Source organism: Nuphar pumila, chromosome 16 (assembly GCF_984573655.1).
Source record: "Nuphar pumila chromosome 16, dmNupPumi1.hap1.1, whole genome shotgun sequence".
Taxonomy (NCBI): Eukaryota; Viridiplantae; Streptophyta; class Magnoliopsida; order Nymphaeales; family Nymphaeaceae; genus Nuphar; species Nuphar pumila.
Window position 1 is genome coordinate 69,799,688 of NC_143264.1, and position 16,730 is coordinate 69,816,417.

The window sequence follows — 16,730 nt, forward strand, 5'->3', positions numbered from 1 at the left end:
AGGACATGGCATTGGATATAAATGAATGGAGGAGAAGGATTCATGTGGAAGACCCAGTATGATTTTCTTTGTTGGTTCATATCGCCGACCCCAATTGTTTTGGGATGAAGGCGTAGTTGTTGTTTGTTGTTGTAATATATATATAATGCACATAAGCTGCATGAATTTTTATCAATAAACATTTTTTCATACAAGAAAAAATAAGTAGAAAAAAGGTTTTGAAATTTCATGGAGAGAACAAAATGAATGATATTTAAAAATCTCAACAATAATTCGACCACCACAAGCAATCACCTCACTAGACCTCCAAACCTCAAAATTCAAGTGTATCAACTACTAGAACAAGAGCACTATCACAATGCCACTTATGGGCTAAACCAGAGTTGCCGGTAGAGAAAGCAGGAGCGAAAAACGGAAAGTGATTCGAGAAGCGAAAGCAGGAAGCGAGGCAATTCTAAAATTTTAGGAAGCGAAAAGCACAGGACGACTTAAAAGTGAACTAAGAATTGTCTCAGAAGCGACCCAGAAACGAAAGGAAAGCAAGGGAGAAGCAAAAAAAGAAAAATAAAAACATAAAAAAATGAAAAAATAAGAGGAAGCACACTTATTTTTTCATGCATAATACATGAGATAGATAACTCAAGTAACATTAAAGATTTAAGATACATACTGGGTCAAGATTTTTCTTAAATCCAAGTCACACAATGATCACGAAGCACGAACTTGAACCAAAGAATCCCAAAATACCAAGAAAGATTTCTCGACTCTGATACCATGTAACGAAATATGTGAAAATAGAAACAAAGGACTCTAAGGGCTTACATGATAATAAGCACAAAGTGCACATGCACATACACAAGTCCAACTAAGGGACAATACAAGAGTACTAAGGCACTACACAAGCACTAAATGCATACAATACATTAAGGAATTAAAAAGAAGAACACAAGAATACAAAAATATACATTTTATCGAGCATGAATGCTTAAGAAAAGTATTAGAGAATGAAGGGGGACAAAACCCTATTTATACACAAGAGACAGTCTCAATAGAGTTGTTGGATTGTTCCAACCAGAGTTACCAGTCGAAGAAGCGAGAGCGGGAAGCGATACAGGAAGCGGGAGCGAGAAGCGAGGCACTTTCAAAAATTTAGGAAGCGGGGAAGCGTGGGACCACTTAGAAGAAAATTATGAACCGTCTCGGAAGCGACCTAGGAAGCGAACCAGAAGCGAGGGGGAAGCGAAAAAAGTGAAAAAAATGGGAAAGCGAGGGGGAAGTGAGGGGGAAGCGTGGGGGAAACGTGGGGGAAGCGTGGGGAAAGCGCGCTTCCCAAAAATGGAAAGTGTGTTTCCCATAAAAGGGAAATGTGCTTCCCATAAAAGGGAAGCACGCTTCCCAAAAAAGGGGGACGCTTCCCCTCACGCTTCGAAAGCGCGACGTTTCGCGCTTCCCCCTTTACTTAGGCGCTTCCGGTAACTCTGGTTCCGACAGCTATAAATATAGTTATTGGAATTGTTCCAACAACTCTATTGGACTAGTCAACTCTATGTTAACTAGTCAAAAAAGAACCCAACAACTCTATTTGGTATTTGACCAAATAGTCTCTATAAAAACAGAAAAGGACAAAAAAATAAATAAATTTAAAGTACTAGTGTGCCCCTAATGGGCACTTCCTATTATAATAGTTATGAAATAAAGAAAATTTCCCTAAAGGGTATTACTTATTATATCATTATAAATAGAATATATATATGAATATATTGTTAAGATTAATGTATCATTTTGTTATATAAGTATATATATGTATATGTATACGTATATATATAATAATATATAGTTTATATAGGGGAAGTCGAATCTCCGCTGCCTCCTTGAAAGAGAGATGTCCTAAACCGCTAGACGATAAAGGCATGCCCTACAGGGCTATTGGGTCTCGATGTATGCCTCCTTGAGTAAAATTGTCATGATTGTACCATGAATTGTATTACTAACTTGAAAATTTGATTATTTATGTGTATTTCATGTTCACTGAAAAATCTTGAAATGTTATCTTATTGTGATGATGTCTGAACCACAAATGAGCCGTTGAGGGCCATGAGCGTGTGTTGCTCATGAAATGTTAAATTGTAATTTGCATTGTAAAGATTTTGTTAAAAAAATTGGTTTTGAAATAATTACATAAGCCCAAAATTGTTATTGCATGTGGATTTGCAAAATTGTTCTTGAGTGAAGAACTTTGAATTAATTAAGAATGGTAAAAAAGACCAAACAATGTAATAATTTTCTTCCCTGGTGTTCCTCTAAAAGGGTGGGAACCTTAGATAGCGGTCATGGAGGACTGTGAGGATATTAAACACCGTGTGTATTTATTGTCCCCAATAATCCGATGTGTGATTCATGTTTCTGACCACAATTTTAGGGAACTTTCAGTCACTCTGCCTGGGGGTGGCGTTGTTGACTCAGCTATAGTTATTGGTATACAAAAAAAGTGGCATCAGTGGATGCAGATTTTCTTAATGTCCCGACATTAGGTGAGGATTCTTAATGTTTCGATCTATGTCACATGGGTGCGGGTGCGGGTGTGGTACTTTAAAAAACCTTAGGTGCGGGGGTGCGGCAATATATATATATATATATATATATATATATATATATATATATATATATATATATATATATATATATATATATATATAATTTTTAAGTTTTATCAGTTAACAACATTAACACTAATGAAAAAAAATTAAATTTTGCTTGTGTGCCCTCGTAAACGTCGCAGCACTGGCCCGAAGGCCACACAACTACAAAGCGTCATCCGTCGATTCCAACATTGAAAATATCAGTGCAGGAAGGAGAACTCTTTCTACTCTCCACCTGAGCCAACACATACCGAACATCCAAAAGCCCACATAGCGGCAAGGGAACCAACAACGACAAAACGCTACAGTGTGGCCTGCCAAACCGCATGTCCAAGCCCTCTGGCAAGATGCACAAGGAACCTTGCAGTTGAGCCGTTAGCACCGAGTAGGGACACGATTCCGCTGCGGCAAAGGGAAAGCAAACACAGAGACCCAAAAAAGCACAAGTCGTGCGCACAACCACGTGCACGATGGACATGTTGAGAAGTTGATCACCCAAGCACCTTGTGGCAAATTAGCACCGCTTGCAGCCACGACGATGTCGGGCCCCTCCCCGACATTCTAAGGGGGAGAGAGGGAAGACAGAGAGGAGAGGAGGAGAGCAGAGGGAGTCGGAGAGGAGAGGAGGAGAGTAGAGGGAGTCGAAGAGGAGAGGAGGAGAGCATAGGGAGTCGGGGGCATACCTGAAGAGGTCTGGCGGAGCAGTCGACGGCGGCGTCGGGGTCGGCAGAGAGCAGAGGGAGTTAGAGAGGAGATGAAGGGAGGATTAGGGCAAAAAAAATTTGTAGCCCATTTCATTGGGCAGAAATTTAAAAAAAAAAATCTAAAAAATGGACTAAAATGACCCTGGGTGCGTTGACTGCACCCAGGGTCAGGTTGATCGCACCGGGTGCGACACCTGGTTGGCCGAATCCTTGTGACATAGGTTTCGATTGATAGTGTGAATTCCTGATATTGGTTGGGGAACAAGTGTAGAACCCAGCATAGTGAAAAACATTTCTATCGACAAATTCTCGTTTTTCAAAAACTCACAAGAAATTTAAAAAAAATCATAAATCTCGCATTTTTTTCGGCAAAATCTCGGCAATAATAAATTAATTAAAAAATATTTCTATAATAAAATATTAATAAAAAATATTTAAAAATAAAATACATGATTTTTCATGATAAATAACCATTTAAAACGTAAATATCATGTTTAAATTACGATATTTATGTTTTTTCATAAATCTCGCGATATTTTGAAAATCTCGCGATATTTTGCCGTTTTAAACTTTCAGGCAATTTCTCGCTATATTATCACGAGATTTTCATAAATCTTGCGATATTTGTCACTATGGAACCCAGTAATTAAAATACAAATTGTGTAATAAGCTATTACTCGAAACTGCCTTGAACCTCAGAAAATTTTGCTCGTTTTGAGTATCTGCAGGTTATTAAGGAAATGAAAATTAAAACTTAGGTGTACATTAAGTAGGGACATGAATGCAAAAGAAAATATTGATTAATGAACTTAAAAGATATTCATGCATGTTGCACCAATTTCATGTATCTTAAAATGTTTGTTTTATCATGAAACTCCTATTTGCTTGCTTGAACTGCTTAGATGGTAAGTTTGTTCTCATGATATGTTACTTGTGATCTCTCTTAAACTGATTTACTTTATGTTATTTTCTTGTTGTTGAAATTTGAGAAGGTCTCGTACGAGAACTTGGGTTCTTACCCCGTTTTAAAAAATATGCTTTTCAAGTACTAAGGCACCGTGATGGAGGGAATGGCCGGCTAGAGGGCATGAGGGCTATGATCTGGTGGCCCGGGTTCTGACGTGCACTGGAGATTTTGTTTTGATTTGAAAATTGTGTAGAACTTAATTAAAATTATTTAATTGAGTAAATAAAACTTCAGTTAATGGTTTAAATTTATTTTATGATTGTTGTTTGGGTTTTGAATATTAAATATGTAATGTGCCTCAGGTCCTTGGGATGTTTTCCGCAATTGTTTTAAAAAAAATCTGCATTTTTCGAGGGTCAGTTTGGGGTCGTTACACACACAACTTCTCAAGGTAGATTTCATTGAAACCTTCTCCCGTCATGAAACTGTTAAAATATATATATATATATATATACTTATATATATATACATTCGTATATATATAAGTATATATATATATACATATATGTATATATATACTATTTCTCATTTAGATAAATACCCGATAGGGGTATTCTTGTAAAACCACATATGTACCTTTTTCTTTTTTATTTTTTCCTTTTTCCTTTTTTCCTTTTTCTTTTTTCTTTATTTCTTTTCCTTTTTGTAATGACCACAAGGGGGCCCCATACTTGTAGTCGTTGGGGCTCCAACGGTCAGATTTCTGACCGTTGGGGCTCCCAACGACTACAAGGGAGCCCCCCTTGTGGTTCCTTTTAGTGCTTCCCTCCTCTATAAATAGAGGAGGTCTTCCCCTCTTAAAAGTATGGGTTTTTACACCCCTCTCTCTCTTTCTTCAATAAATCCAACTTATGACTTTAAGTCATTTCCTATATTTGTGAGGTTTTGTGTGTGCACATTTGGTGTTTGTGTTCTTGGCTCTTGTAGTCGCTCTTAAAGAGTGACTTTTGCTCTTTTGGTGCTTCCGCCTCTTTTCATTACATGGTATCAGAGCATTGGGCTTCTCTTTTGACATCTTGGAAAGCGTGCCTCTCAAAGTTTTTGAAGAAAGGAAGTATATTTGGTGCCGATGGAACGTGACTCTAAAGTGGAGCTCTCTTTCAAGCTAAATGGGTCCAACTATCTCATGTGGGCCTCCGCTATGGAAAATCATCTAAGAGGTAAGAAACTTTGGGGTTTTGTTATGGGGACTACTCCCGAACCCTCTCTTGTTCTTACCAAAATTGAAAATGAAGTTGAAAAGGCTTTAGATGGCGATGAGCGCATCAAAGCCATTAATGAACATCAATCCAAAATCGAGGATTGGGAAAGCAACCATGCCAAAATCTGGGCATGGTTTATGAACAACGTAGATCTTAAAAATTGTGCCAATATTGCCAAGTTTAGAAGAGCCAATGAGGCTTGGTTTTTTCTTAAGGGTATGTATACCCAAAAGGATCTTGCTCGGCAATTCTTTTGCCAAGAAAAAATTCGTTCCACCAAACAAATGGATATGAATGTCCGGGACTACTTTAGCTCTCTAACTCCTCTTTGGGATGAGCTTGCCCTTCTTGAACCCAAATGGGTTCCTCCACAAGACATTGAACTAAGAAGGGAACAAATTGAAAAGGAGCACTTTTTTCAATTTCTTCATGGACTTCGCCCGGAATTTGAACAAGTGAGGGCATCTCTTCTCCATAGAAGCAAAGCCCTACCTATTGAAGACGCTCTTGCCGAGGTATGTCAAGAAGAAACTCGACTTGGCTTGAGCATTAGGAATGATGAAGTTTTGGCCGTTAATAGTCCTGGATCAAATGTTAAAGCATATAGACCTCCCCACTTTAACAAAAATATCAATGGGCCTAGAAGGGGAATAATATGTCATTATTGTAATGAACCGGGTCACATTAGACCGGCTTGTCCAAAACTCAAAGGTAAAGTTGCCGTGGTTGGGGAAACTTCTCCAAAGAAGGAAGAAAGTACCAAAGAAGGAGATATCAAAGAAACTCTAAATCACATCTCCGAAGTTCTTCAACATCTTCTCAGGGGCCGCCATTGCCTACTCGTCATCTCCTCCAGGTATGTGGATACTAGACTCCGGTGCTTCTTTTCATATGACATCTCATAAAAATTCTCTTTCAAATATTTTTTCCGAACCTATATCTTCTTGTGTTTCAACGGCCGATGGTACATCACTGAAAATTGAAAGTATTGGATCTCTTGATTTCAAAAACTTCTTTGTTCCTAAAGTAAGAATCGTTCCTAAAATAAATTTAAATCTTTTTTCCGTATCTCAAATCACCGATCATGGATGCCAAGTCTCTTTCTCACCTAAGGATTGCACCGTGCAGGATCTCCAGTCAGGGAAGCTGATTGGGCAAGGCCATAGAAGGGGTGACCTCTACTTTATGGATTTTTTGACTCTCTCATCTAAGGCATCATGCAATCTTGTAAAAGACAAAAGTATTGGAATATGGCACGAGAGACTTGGCCATCCAAATTTTGTAAAAATGTCTCTTTTTCCGTTTTTGAACAATACTTGTAAAGACAATCACATGACTTGTAAAGATTGCATTTTTGGGAAATCTAAAGCTATTCCATTTCCACAAAGAAGTTACTTTACCACTCGGCCATTTGAACTTATTCATTCTGATGTGTGGGGACCTTCCCCTATTTTATCTAAAGGAGGTTTTTCGTATTATGTGGTATTTATTGATGATTTTACTCGATTCACGTGGATTTACTTCCTAAGTCGCAAATCCGAAGTTTTCTCCTTCTTCAAAGAATTTCATGCAATGGTCAAAAACCAATTTTTGGGAAATTTATCTATTCTTAGATCCGATTCGGGAGGCGAATATATGTCCAATGATTTTCAAAAATATTTAAAAGAAAATGGAATTTTCCACCAACGTTCTTGTCCCAACACTCCACAACAAAATGGACTTGCGGAAAGAAAGCATAGGCACATAATAGAGACTACAAGAACGTTATTAATCTCAAGAAACATTCCAAAATCCTTTTGGGCCGAAGCGGTTCTAACCTCTACATATCTTATCAATAGGACCCCTTCGTCCTCTTTAAAAAATCTTTCTCCATTTGAAAAACTTTACAATATGTCTCCCGATTACAAAAGACTAAGAATTTTTGGATGTAAATGTTTTGTTTTAACTCACAAGAATGATAAACTTTCCCCTAGGGCTATTGAATGCATTTTTTGGGGATATGGCGAAAAACAAAAAGGGTATAGATGTTTTGACATACTTAAAAATAAGCTTTATATCTCTAAAGATGTCACATTCCTTGAAGAGGAAAGTGGTTTTTTGCACCAACCGAATGAAAATATTGATTATTCATTCTTATTTGACTTATTGCCTAACGAAAGCATCATAGATGATCATATTGATTCTAATGAATCTCTTAGTGAAAATCTTGTTGAACATCCAAATGATGATCAAAATCTTGAAGAAAATGTTTCAAGACAAATTCAAGTTTACTCAAGAAAGAATGAAAGGAATCCTCCTTGTGCCCTTGAAAAATTTTCCCAAAATGAGTTCACCGAAGAGACTTCTCAAAGAAGATCAAATCGGATTTCCAAAATACCAAATAGGTTTGTTTCTTATGATTCTTTTTCGCCTAATTTTCGAGCATGCCTTCTTGCTCTTCACTCTTTTCATGAACCATCTCATTACAATGATGCTAAACAATATGCTCATTGGAATGAAGCTATGCAACTTGAACTTAATGCTCTTAAAAAGGCACAAACTTGGGAAATCATTGATCCTCCCAATGGCAAGAAACCCATCGGATGTAGATGGGTTTTTAAAGTAAAAACTAAGAGCGATTGTTCATTGGAAAGGTATAAGGCTAGGTTGGTAGCCAAAGGATATGCCCAAGAGTATGGGGTAGATTATGATGAAACCTTTGCCCCCGTTGCTCGAATGACTAGTGTTCGAGCTCTTATTGCTATAGCCGCAGTTAAAAAATGGCCAATTTTTCAACTTTATGTTAAAAATGCCTTTTTGAATGGTAATTTAAATGAAGAAGTGTATATGGAACCACCTCCAGGTATGGATTTAAATGAAAAATTTTTGAAATTAAAAAAGGCTTTATATGGTCTTAAGCAAGCACCTAAAGCTTGGTATGATAGGTTTAGTAACGTATTAATAAATTTAGGATTTTCTTCTTGTTATACTGACACTGCTCTTTTTGTGAAAAGAACAGGTGACTCCATTATTATGCTTCTGCTGTATGTTGATGATATGATCATCACTGGGAATGACAAAAAGGGAGTAAATGATGTTAAGTCTATGCTAAAAGATACTTTTGATATGTCTGACCTTGGTTATTTGCGATATTTTTTAGGTATTGAAGTGGCTTATTCCGAACGTGGATACATCTTATCTCAGATGAAATTAGCTGCTGAAATTTGTACCAAATCAGGAATATCTGATGAAAAGAAAGTTGAGACTCCCGAAGTTATCAATGCAAAACTTAGACTTGAAGATGGTGTTCTTCTTGAAGATCCAACTCCCTACCGTCAATTAATTGGATCTCTCACTTATCTATCCATCACCCGTCCTGACATAGCTCATGCGGTTCATGCAGCAAGCCAGTTCCAGCACGCACCTACCACGGTTCATATGGCGGCCGTAATGAGAATTGTGCGATATATCAAAAACACCATCTCAAAGGGACTCTTCTTATCCTCTTCCTCATCTCTTGAATTGGCTGCTTTTACTGATGCTGACTGGGGAGGCAATCCCAATGATCGTATCTCAATTACGGGTCTTTGTATCTTTTTAGGTGAATCTTTCATCTCGTGGAGATGCAAGAAGCAGCAGAAAGTCTCCTTATCATCTACTGAAGCTGAGTATCAGGCTATGGCGATGACAACTATGGAAATCGTATGGCTCAGAAGTCTCCTCGCTGACATGGGCGTCCTCATTTCCACTCCTACCAAGCTCTGTTGTGATAACAAAAGTGCGATATACATTGCCAGCAATCACACCTTTCATGAACGGACAAAGCATATCGAGATGGATTGCCATTATGTTCGAGACGAATATCTTCGAGGGACTATCTCATTACCATATGTTACTTCAGAATATCAGCTGGCTGACTTCTTCACCAAAGCGCTTCCAACTCCACGATTTATGTTCCTCCTTAGCAAACTTTCGATCTTCTCCCCGTAAAGTTTGAGGGGGCGTGTTAAAATATATATATATATATATATATATATATATACATATATGTATATATATATACTATTTCTCATTTAGATAAATACCCGATAGGGGTATTCTTGTAAAACCACATATGTACCTTTTTCTTTTTTATTTTTTCCTTTTTCCTTTTTTCCTTTTTCTTTTTTCTTTATTTCTTTTCCTTTTTGTAATGACCACAAGGGGGCCCCACACTTGTAGTCGTTGGGGCTCCAACGGTCAGATTTCTGACCGTTGGGGCTCCCAACGACTACAAGGGAGGCCCCCCTTGTGGTTCCTTTTAGTGCTTCCCTCCTCTATAAATAGAGGAGGTCTTCCCCTCTTAAAAGTATGGGTTTTTACACCCCTCTCTCTCTTTCTTCAATAAATCCAACTTATGACTTTAAGTCATTTCCTATATTTGTGAGGTTTTGTGTGTGCACATTTGGTGTTTGTGTTCTTGGCTCTTGTAGTCACTCTTAAAGAGTGACTTTTGCTCTTTTGGTGCTTCCGCGTCTTTTCATTATAGAAACCCACCACCATATGTGTTGTCTCCTATCCATTGCTTTTACCAATTGGTGGGACATTAGGCAATTGGACATCAAGAACACCTATCTGCATGGGTTATGGGGAGAACCAGTCTTCATGGAACCACCACCAAGGTTCCAAGACCCTACCAAACACCACTATGTGTGTAAGCTCAATGGGCATTATACGGGCTCAAACAATCTGTTCGAACTTGGTTTGACAGGTTTACTACATTTTTGCTTACCATGGGATTTTGCTGTAGTATTCCAACTCCTCTTTGTTCATTTACCAAAATACTAAAGGATGCATATATTTGCTCTTATACATCGATGATATTATCATACGGGAAGTAGTAGTACTTATCTACAGGAGATCATCAGTCAGTTACACCAATAATTCTTTGTGAAGGATCTTGGATTTATTCAACATTTTCTTGAAGTCCAAGTCCAACATTTCCAAGGGGGTTTTTATTTCTAAAACAAAACAGATATGTATATGACATATTGGATTGGGCCAAAATGACAGATGGTCAACCCATCAACACTCCTATGGTCAGTAAGCCTTAATCTCCCCAAATTGATGAGCCTTTTGCAGATATAAAATTTTATCAAAGCATAATCAGGAGCTTGTAATATTTGACCTTGAACAGGCCAGATTTGTCATTTACTGTCAATTACGTGTGTCAGCAACCAAGTTTCTTTTTCAACTTGTGAAGAGGAACCTGAGGTATATAAAAGGGACTATGGAGTTCGGAATCCATCTATTGAGCAGAAATCCACTTGTTTTATATGGCTTTTCAGATGCAGACTGGGTAGGGTGTAACATTAGTCAGTGTTCTACTACAGGCTATTGTATATACATTGGAGGCAACTGCATTTCTTGAAGTGCTAAAGGGCAACCAATTGTCACTCGATCTAGCTCAGAGGCGAAGTATCGATCCCTAGCATCCACTACTGTTGAAATCACCTAGAACACTTACATTTTGCAAGACCTTGGGATTTAAACCTCATAGGCTCACACTCTCTTCTGTGACAACATGTTAGCATTGCACATGACTATCAATCCGGTGTTCCACAATCGATCCAAACACATTGAGATCAACTACCACTTTGTCCGAGAGAAAGTGGCTCAAGGACAACTCCTCGCTCGGTTCGTCCCTTCTCACCTGTAAGTTGCTTATATATTTACAAAACCCCTCACAAAACATAACTTCCACCCAGCTCGTCACCCACCAAATCTTATCCTATAAGGAAGACTGTAAAACAAAGGGAAAAAAAACAATAGTAAAGATTTATGTAGAATCTCAGCTATTGAGGAAACCAACTAGCATGGAAAGTATATCTATAAATGTACAAGACTTAGTGAATGAAAATTAAGCTTGTATGTGTTTCCCCCCGTGGACGTAGGCACTAAAGTCAAACCACGTATATCCGGGTTCCTACTCTTCTTTGCTTTATTTCCGTTTTGGTTGAATACACACATGCACACATACATGTCCACCTAATAGAAACTATAATTTTTCATAACTCGAGTTTTTTTTATTGATCAAACCTTACAGATATGATCTACATGCATTTCTTAGTACAAAACAAGCTTTGAATCATGTGATTTTGATGAAACTATAGGCTTTTAAGATCTACAAAAATCAATGGCCCACAATATACAAAAGTTTCATGACTTAAAAATCCTATTTTTGCATCCAAAAAACATGATCAAATGCATGATTCCTACCAAACTATACATCTATGGGGTCTGATTGCGACGATGCAGCATACACCCATGTTTTCTACTTTCTACTACATGGGTGTAGGTGCTCCCAGAGCACCCTGCCATTAGTCTTTACAGAACAACGTGTACATGTTGCTGTGTGCATATGTGCATGCAAGAATGTAGTTAGAATATGCAGCTTTAGTATATGTTACCTAGTTCATAACTTTTCCCCTAAAATGTTTGATGTCTTAAGTTGATGCTTTGCATGACATATCATCATTACTAGAATGCTCATAACATCACCAAATTCAAGCTACTGTATATTGAAAATGTGAAGGATCCTTTTTTTAGAAGAAAACAAGGAAAATTTATTAAAGCATTAGAAAAAGATGCCAAAAACAGTACAAGAAAGGAGACAAAAAGTGAAGAATCTTCAATAAATAATATCCACCTTTCCATACATATGTAAATTCTAGTTATTGTATTTCTGTTTAGTCATTGGAACCTTTTTCATTAAAAATTATTATGTTTTCCATCAACAAATACATCTCATTAGAAACTGAGGATCTCTGTTAGATGGTGTTTTATTATCAATAGAACTTCAGAGCATTATACACAACTTCAAGCACTAATATGAATGCCAGAAGCACCAGTGAAGATGAAAAGATCAGTAATGGAGGCCATTTGGGCAAGGAAAAACATTAAGCAACAATATTCTCAATGTCCGTACTTCCATTGGACTGTTTCCTTGACATTTCATCAAAGAGAAGCAATTTACAACTAATTTAGTTCAATCTGTAATATAATTCCTTTTGACTTTAAATTTCACCTAGCATTCTTATGTTCATTGTTTTCAATCACTGGCAGGACCAGAACACCAAAAATTGGTGACTGAATATTGATGGTGATAATGTAGGATGTGGCCATACCATTCGAGTACATGATCCATCCATGAACCTTTTTATTCAACTTTTGTTGGTGCTGAGTCTAACTCTTTTTAACAACAATTAATAGAGTTGATTACATTAGCTACTGACTACCTAGTTATTTATTATGAACCTTTACTGACTACCCAGTTATTCATTATGATTTTTTTGTTAACACTAAAGACATATCTGGTCAAATCGATCATCCTTGGTCAAATTAGACTGCTTAAATGATTTAATATTTACTTCATTATCTAAAGAACATGGATGGGTGGCTTTATCAATGAATGGTTGAAAAGTAATTTGCATACTATGTGGTACTTGAGGCAGGTGACTGAATGTCATATTTGAAAAGCTGTTATGTGTAAATAGGTGATAGGTCAGCCTTTTTTGTGTGTGTAATTTATTCAATTAGTATTTTGTAAAGAATATCATTGAAAGGAATTGTTAGCAATCTTGTAAAACTGTTTTGATCATAATTAATATGAGAAACCATTCTATATAGATGAAGATAATGTCTTTCATGCATTATCTTTAGTTGTAAAGTATTTAATCAAGAGAATGTAGAAAGAGAATATTATATCAGATTAGATGAGTTGGGGCAATAACTTGGCTATCCAAATAAGCCATTGGTGCAATGTTTCAAGCATTGACAGTTAAACTTCCCATGATGTGTTGATAACAATGATGATGATGATAATGAAGTTTATAGAATATTAGGCATATCTTCAACCAATGACCATCAGCTCAGCATTGTGAATTTTCTAAGATCAGAAAGGGAACAGGGACTCCACTACTAACCTCTAATACATAGTGGTCAGTTTACAGTTACTTAGATATTCATTCTCCACCAACAATGACAAAAGAAGCCCAATATGATACTACACATTAAGGAGTACTACAACAGTGCAATATGCACTCAACTTTTTCCCTTATGTTTTGTTACCATTATTGACTTCAACATGTCATTTTATGACTTCACTTTTGTTAGCAATGATACCAAAATCAAGACTGGTATTATAATGTTTGCATTATATGTCCTGTGGATCTGACCGTATAAGTAAAATACATTGAATGATTGATGGACTCATCGCAAAAAACAAAAGTTGAAAAGGATGAAGCAGAAGGATAAAACCCTTGACTCCTTAGTTAGCTCAAAGCAGTAAAGGTTCACCTGAACATAGCACAAACTTCACCAAACTCCAGAGAGAAGGATGAGGAATCACACAAAAAAAAAAATCAAAGGGACATGATTGAATTAAATGAGCTTACCTACTGAAAATAGCATATATTCACAAACAATGATGATGATATTGATTTGTAGCGTAATAGAGATATCTTCAACTAACTACAACCAACTTGGTGTTCTGAATTTTCTAAGATCAGAAAAGGAAGTGGAACTCTATTACTCTAACCTCTAATACAAAGTGCTCTCTTTAAAGTTCCTTAGTTATTTATTCTCCAGCAACAATGACAAAAGAGCATCTACTCCGTCATCCCAACCTAACATCTCGATGAAAAGATACACAGTAGTTGTCTCCAAGAAACAGGAAAGGAAAAAAGAGGCCTACTGCTCCCGATCACTGTAATAATAAGATGTCCAATTTTTCTCCCAGGGCTAATACCTTCCCTGTATCAGTGCTACTCTTAATGAATTCATGGTGAACAATATTAACACAAATCACAGTCACCGTGAACAAAATAATTCCACGCAAAGATTATGATTTGATTGTCTCACTTTTATTTTTCAGAATAACCCATTTTAGCTTCTTCCTTTGTGTTTGGTTACCGTATTGACTTACAGTTCATCCTTCAGAGTCCAGACTTCATCTTTCTTAATGATGGTACCAAAATTAAGCCCTAAATTGTAACATTGGCATTGAATCGTTTGTTGATCTGACAATATATGCAAGCAAAACCAACTGAACGATCCGTAAACTCATGAAGAAAACCAGAAGTTGCAAAAGAAGAAGAAGGGGAAACAGAAAACCATTGAGCCCTCCAGTCGTTAGCTCAAACCAGTAAGGAATAGCCTGCACAAACTTCCCAAACTCCAGAGAGATCGGTCAAGGAATCATACCCAAAAAAAAAAGAAACCAAAGAGGGTATAATCCAACTAAATGAACCTACCCACTAAAAAATAGCACATATTCACAAACTTGGCAAATGGAAAAGAGCAGAGAGAGAGAGAGAGAAGCATACCATCGAATTTGTCTTGGATACCTGTTAATACCTGTCCCATGCTCTCTCTCTCTCTCTCTCTCTGTGAACTCAGAAGCTGAAAAAATGGAGGTGTGAATCAAGAGCGGTCGAGCTAAAAGAGTAGTCGCTCGTGGACACCATAGTCTTTTCACGGATTTGTATTTGTTGTGGACTCAAATGACAAGAAGGTATCAGTGGCTGTATTCTTTCCGTATAGGTTTAAGATGCAGGACTCTTGATTCGGTAAACATTGCTGAGCGATTTTTTTGTTCTTTATCTCTAAATAACGGAATTACCCCTTAAGATTTTTTTTTCTTCAAGATTGTGGTGAAATGACCATAATTAGGTTTTTTTTAAAGAAGCTTTTCGTTTCACGCGTTTGTTTTTATCTTTTTCTTAAGAAAGACGCCATTTTCATAAAAAGTAGGGGGGATGGAGATAAGACGCACACAACGTATGGAAGGGGAAAGACCAAGAAAGAGGGAATTGAAGGGTTAATTTATAATTTTACTATCATGAATGATGAGTGATAACCCCACCTAACAGAAATTTGTTTTCGATGAACAGTTCAAAACTTAGCTGCCGACGGTTCCTTTGTTTCTTTCTCTTTTTCTTTTGTTTTTTTTTTCTCCTCCCACCAGCAGTTGCACAAGTGCGGGAGGAAGGAGAGGTTGTCCGGTGGTGAGAAGACTGTCTGGCAGCGAGAAGGCCATCCGCTGGGTATGGACGATGAAGAGGTGGAGGAAGGGGTGGTGGGGGATACGGTGAAAAGGAAAAAAAGGAAAGAAAATAAGACATAAGGGTTTCACAGATGATTCAGGTTGATTCAAACTAATATACATGTTTGAGCAGTTTATATATATATATATAGAGAGAGAGAGAGAGAGAGAGAGAAAGCCGTGTTAAACCAATTGGTGTTAAATGGGTTTTTAAGGCTTTTTTCATTTTATTTTTAAATTTTGACCGTAGGGATAGCTCTTGAAGTGTTTGATTCCAACACATAGGTGAACTTTTACAAAGTTCTAAAAATCAATGGTCTAAAATCTTTGTAAATTTTCTAGGCTCCAAACATTCTTTTTTTCATCGAAAACACATGATCCAAGTGTGACACATGATCCAAGTGTGGATTCTTAGTAGATTGATCATACCCAACACATTTGTAACCCCCATAAAAGGCACCGAAGAAGCTGAAAAACCCATTTAGCATGCGGTTTAGCACTAAATGGGTTGAGCACAAACCTATTTTTGTATATATATAATGTGGTTGTTATGTCCTATTTTTCTTGCTTTAACTCATTAGGCCCATTAAAAAATCATAGTTTTTAGTATTTTTTCTCACATCTAACAACATATATGTTATTTAAAGGTTTTGTTTAGTGAGAAACTATTTTTGGATCACCGAAATCTGTCTTGTATACAGGTTTTCTTGGTGATCCAAAATCAATGACTATGAAGGCATCATTTTTTTTTAACTCATAAAAATATATTTTTTTATCAAAAAAACATGATCCAAGAGTCGATTTCCACTAAATCGAGCATGAAAAACCCATTTAACGGTTCAAATCTATCATAAAACACTTCAAACTATAGGGCCTAACATAGCCTAATATGTTAAGTCAGCTCTCTCTCTCTCTCTCTCTCTCTCTCTCTCTCTCTCTCTCTCTAGAGAGAGAGAGAGAGAGAGTTGGGTGTATCATTAGAAAGAAAAAAAGCAGACATGCTCGCACTGTTGAGACTGCTGCTAAAGGTCTTTTTTCTACCACACTTTAGTGGCGATGCTAAAGGGCTCTTTTTTCCTACACTTGGCACACAATGAGCGCATCCATTTTTTTGGGGTCCAAAGTTACACTCAACTGTGTGTGGGCGTGCGTGGT

At 37.1% G+C, this 16,730-nt stretch overlaps 1 protein-coding gene across 2 annotated transcripts in view; it reads right to left on the reverse strand.

Moving 5' to 3' along the window:
- The window catches only part of LOC149813454 (Calcium-binding EF hand family protein), a 31,115-nt gene extending 16,102 nt beyond the window's left edge, over positions 1 to 15,013 (reverse strand). Inside the window, exon 1 of one of the 2 annotated variants that reach the window (XR_016428323.1) lies at positions 14,857 to 15,013. Coding sequence is in view for 1 of the 2 variants with exons in the window: in XM_089991947.1 (XP_089848073.1) it covers positions 14,857 to 14,896 (40 nt within the window). In the remaining variant the exon portion in view is untranslated. The remainder of the gene's footprint in view (positions 1 to 14,856) is intronic. The other variant, XM_089991947.1, reaches the window with a different exon arrangement.
- Between the last annotated feature and the right edge of the window lie 1,717 nt (positions 15,014 to 16,730).